Below are 4,989 nucleotides of genomic sequence, written 5' to 3'. Positions count from 1 at the left end.
AACTTCGGATAAGGGTGGTGATTGGTCATCGGCGTGGTGTTCCGAATGATTGTTTTCTAATCAGCGAGGTGTTATTAACTTGGATATGCTTTTTGTAACATCTGAATTGTGAAGAAAGAAATTAACTAAACATGTTTTGTGTATGTGTAGAAAGATATTAGATACCCATTTATGCACTTCACAACTTTAAATGCACACTTGTCAAACTGTAATAATTTAAGACTGAATATAAAGATTAAATTTGCAGTACATGATAACAACGCAAAAAGACATCATCTAGAGAGATTTCATTTTGGTAGATAAACATTTTCGTATTTCGTGACACTTACATATTCCTAGGTGAAAAACAATGTGTTCGCAAAAGAATAACATATAAGCTGAAAAACAAACTTTGCACGGAGTGTTAGAATAATTTAGAATTTGGATAGTTGTTAAATTGTTTTCAGTTCGTATCTCTTTCGTATCTTTCGTTTATCTAATTTATATACATGTACATGTTTTACGGTGTTAAGCGATTTTTGATGATAAACATTTTCATGCCAGACTGTTGTATGTACAATGCGTAGCTTAAAAGCGATTCACTTTAATCCATTGTGTACGACTGCTTAAGAAATCTAATAATAAAGACTTTGATTGAGTCAGGATTAGTAACATTTTTAATCAAGAAATAATTTTGAGATAATCATTTAAAAACGAAAATGGTGTCATGATTTGTCTAAGTATACCAAACATTTTGAACGACAGTACATTAAAGAATATTGATACTCCCAGAACCATAACAGTAATGATGAATCGTAACATGACTATTACAAATTACATAGCGTATATAACTATTACTAAATGTAATTTTCATTTTGAGTTAAGTTGTGTAATTATCCATACAACTTTTGTATGTGAACATTTTTTTTGACATCAATATCTTATTGAATTCTCTGGCCTTGTCCTTAGTTTTGTCTGGCACCCGATCGTTTGACATGAGGTATGCTAGCTTCTTAGGCATCAATTCCAGTGAATGTCCGGTTAAGGTTCCAGCCTTAAAATCATCAAATGCTTTGCATAGGAAAATGTGACGGACTTTCCAATGAAGGCACTCGACAACTGGAGGATAATTACTACGTATAACATTCAGTTTATCAAGAAATTTTTTCTCGGTTTCAGTTAAATCATGCACATCGCTTTGCGTATCATATTTCTTGGACAACCTTTCAATCATATATTTTTCGTTTAGTTTACGGAGCTTCAGAGCTTTGATGCTTATGAATTCTGGTGAATTGACATCCATTTCAAGGCGTATTATCCAGCGTACATCCTCTATTTCAAGATCGTGATCCGTTGCTAGTTTATCCAAATGTGTGTCAAGTTTACTTTCGATAACTTTCCAATGTAAAGTTAAAACAGTATCGGGATATTTGACACCATCAAGAAGGGGTCGGAGAGAAAGAAGCACGTTGAATTCACCGTCGGAGAGATGTATAAGTGGTGTGTCTGCACAATATTTTCTATTTATTTCTTTTGTCACGACTTGTATCAGATTTGATTTCACTCTCTCAGCATGTTCTTTCATCGGTTTTGTTCCTAGAAAACTGATTTCATTCAGATTAAAAATCATAGCAGGTGTCGGTCGGAACATTAATGGAAACTTGATTTCCTCTTCAAGAGTAACCAAGAACTTTGCATACGATTCTAGCTTCAATTTACGGATAACCTCCGGAAAGCCAAAAGAAATAATTTCATTGAGACTTGTGCTATAAAGCGCTTTTCTCTGCAAAAAAGCAAAAAAAAGTAATTGAAATACCTCAAATTCAGACTGTGTATTACTCTGTAAGAGCATTAATAAAGCTGGATAAACATACTGCTCAATAATTTCTTAACCCTAACTTGAAAAAGCAATGCACCATCATCTTTTAAATCAGTTGTAAAATTGTTATAAAATGCAGGAGAAGAATCATTTTAACACATTTTAACACAACTTGAAAATACTTTGCTCAATTTCCTAGTTCAAGTTATATAAATGTTATAATGTGTGTTTAAATTTTGGACAAAAAATAGTTACCTCTTCATCATTAAGGTCATCTAAGACAGTCCATTCATTAGCCCTTTGTGCCAAGGCAGATAAAAGAGATTTGTGTGTGTCTTTCAGATCGTCGTGATTTGTTTGAGAATCTTCCATCTCTAATATCTTCAGAACTTTGTTTCTGAAAAGTAAACAGTGACATATATTTTTTATGTTTAAGAGCATTTTATTGATAGGTATATATAAATAGGAAGATCATGTTAAATATTAACAAGAATACAAAATGGACTTGAAAGTAGTACAAAACTTTTGTTCTGTTTCTTCAGTAATTAATTTTCAAATTGATCTTTCAGTTTCTGAAAAATTAAGACAGGATCTAAAAATTGATTTAGAAAGTAAACAGCAAACTCCTTGATAAAGAAGAGTTTAACCCTTTGAAATGTTATGGATTGAAATAGATAGTAATGGAAGTAACTGATGCAGCAGATTGCTCCCCTTCATTTTTGTATTAAGTAAATTAATTGGTCTGAAATTTTCACCTGAACAATAAACATACTCCATACAAAAATAAAGAGAAGTAATCTGCTGCATCACTACGATTGAGAATTTGACATATCGAAAAAAGATTCGTTATAATTTGATAGGGTAATTTGATTGAAAATTTACTACAAATAAAAATGTACTCTAATATACTCTAATATTACCATCTTTAAATTTTGTAATTGTTACAAAAAACAGCGGTCATATCTCTGTTGTTTCTCACTAACATAATTATTATTATTTGAAATCATTGAAATGACAGCTCTATTTCCTTTAAGAGTAATCAATTCCCTAACCTTTAGTACCAAGATTTTAAAATCTGGTGAAAAATTGTTGTAGTTATGGAGTTCAAATTTGCATGAGCACTGTATTGGTAAAATATCTCAGATAACTTTTTAAAGAAGTGTGCGTTATTCTAGATAAAAGAGAGTTATGACAATTCACTTGACCGTAGACAAAAAAAAAGAGTCACTGGACTATATCAAAATTAAGACTGAAAAGTTACAAATATATTCAGATTGGGGAGATAGATAGATAATGTGGTTATGAGCCGCGTCACGACAAAACCAACATAGTGTTTTTGCGACCAGCATGGATCCAGACCAGCCTTCGCATCCGCGCAGTCTGATCAGGATCCATGCTGTTCGCTTACAAACCCTATAACAAGTAGAGAAACTGATAGCGAACAGCATGGATTCTGATCAGACTGCAGGATGGTCTGGATCCATGCTGGTCGCAAACGCACTATATTGGTTTTGTCATGACACGGCTCATATAACCTTTACTTTAGACACAATTTTGGACGTACATGTTTGTAAACGTATTAGTCATTTCGGTGCTATGAGGCATAGCCTGTAAAAACCTTTTACTGTTCAGTAAAATCTTTGAGTTTCAATTATAAGTCCCTGAAAATATATCAAATAATCGTTTTCCTAAAATCCATTTTATTTTTTGATTTATTATATTTTTTCTTTTATTTTATTTTTTTGCCACGTGATTAAAATATTCTAATATAACGACGGTTGCTGTAATACTAGCCTTATCACCTCGATCATTTTTTTGTAGAGAAAGACCCTCGATGTCGCGCCAGGCTATGCTATTTCCAAATTAAAATGCCCTTATCTTTTATTAAATAAAATATGTATACTATTAGGAAATAAAAAAAAAGTATAATCCGGGAAAAAATATAATCGTATGAAAAAGATATCGTATCTATTAATATAATATATTGCGAAGTAAACATTTATAACTTACATATGTAAGTTCTCAATTAATACCATAAATATACACGTGACTATAAAGAGCGGATAACCTCTCTAAGGTTCTAAATTAAGGCTTTATGGTAAAAATATGCCGACATAATGTTCATCGTTTTAGTGGTGTTTGATGTTTTTGATGTTTTTGTATTAGAGGGGGTTGTGAGTAGTGACAAATCAACGTGCCGAACACCTGTGTAGAATAATAGAATATTCGTTTTATTTCAATATTAGTGTGATATTCTATATGTACGTAGAGCGACATGGACCTCTAACGGTATATATAAATAAAGATAAATACAATATTTACACAAATCATTGCTAATCGTTATTGGTTCCAGCAGTTAAAGGAAAACAAAAGCGAAAAAAATAATGATAGTAGAAAAGTAATACTTACAATACAACAAGCAGAGTGGTATATCTCAAAATAATGATTATTTAAATCCGCCCTATATTTATAATAAAATCAATTCATTTTTGAAAAATTAATAACGGAAAAGAAAGTCCAATCCCGGGGAAACAATCCCCATATCATTTTTTTAGAAGATATCGTATCTAGTGATAAAAATATTGTGATGTAAACAAGTTTTTTCGCACGTGCGTACTTACTACAAGCAATATGTGAGTATTAAGAGCGAATAACCTTTTCTCTAATGGTAAAATATACACCCTTGCAGTCATAATATCGTTTTGGTGGTGTTTTTTCTGGTTTTTTATTCGTAGGGATGTATGTTTATTTGTATGTTGTTGTTTTGTGAAAGAAAAATGTTAAAAAGTTGTTAAAAATCTTGACTGAGTCGTGACCATTTGTGTGTGTTGGCTAGTCATTGATATTTGGTTGAGTTGAAATTATATTCAACTCACAAATAAAAGTAAAAGGTGATACAAGAGAAAAATGAAAAAAGGGATGTTTTTAAGTTAAGTTATTGGCAAGACAGGGTCGTGGCTTAAATACTTAAAGTTACAAAGAATTTTGCGAAGGTTATTTGGCCAAACTTTTTGTATATAAACCCCTATGAGTCGCTAGGCGAGGGTTATATTGTAAACAACCGTTTATACATGTATACGTTCACATAGCCTGTCAACAATCTTGATAAAAAGTTCATTACAAAGAACATTAAATTTTAGAGGTAAACACGAAATAACATCATAATTTCACAACAGCCGTATATAGTATAT

General features: G+C 31.6%; 1 protein-coding gene across 1 annotated transcript; it reads right to left on the bottom strand.

Annotated features, from left to right (window-relative positions):
* Positions 1-272: 272 nt before the first annotated feature.
* LOC132750100 (uncharacterized) lies at positions 273-4,507 on the bottom strand. The gene is made up of 3 exons (XM_060740037.1): positions 4,208-4,507; positions 2,054-2,195; positions 273-1,762 (listed from the first exon to the last, which is right to left on the bottom strand). The coding sequence occupies exons 2-3, from the start codon at positions 2,168-2,170 to the stop codon at positions 860-862; spliced, it is 1,020 nt and encodes a 339-aa protein (XP_060596020.1). The 5' UTR covers positions 2,171-2,195; positions 4,208-4,507; the 3' UTR covers positions 273-859.
* Between the last annotated feature and the right edge of the window lie 482 nt (positions 4,508-4,989).

This window comes from Ruditapes philippinarum, unplaced genomic scaffold (genome assembly GCF_026571515.1).
Source record: "Ruditapes philippinarum isolate M1 unplaced genomic scaffold, ASM2657151v2 ctg11676_1_1_1_1, whole genome shotgun sequence".
NCBI lineage: Eukaryota > Metazoa > Mollusca > Bivalvia > Venerida > Veneridae > Ruditapes > Ruditapes philippinarum.
The sequence above is the reverse complement of the archived record's forward strand: the minus strand, read 5'-3'. Positions and strand labels throughout refer to the sequence as shown.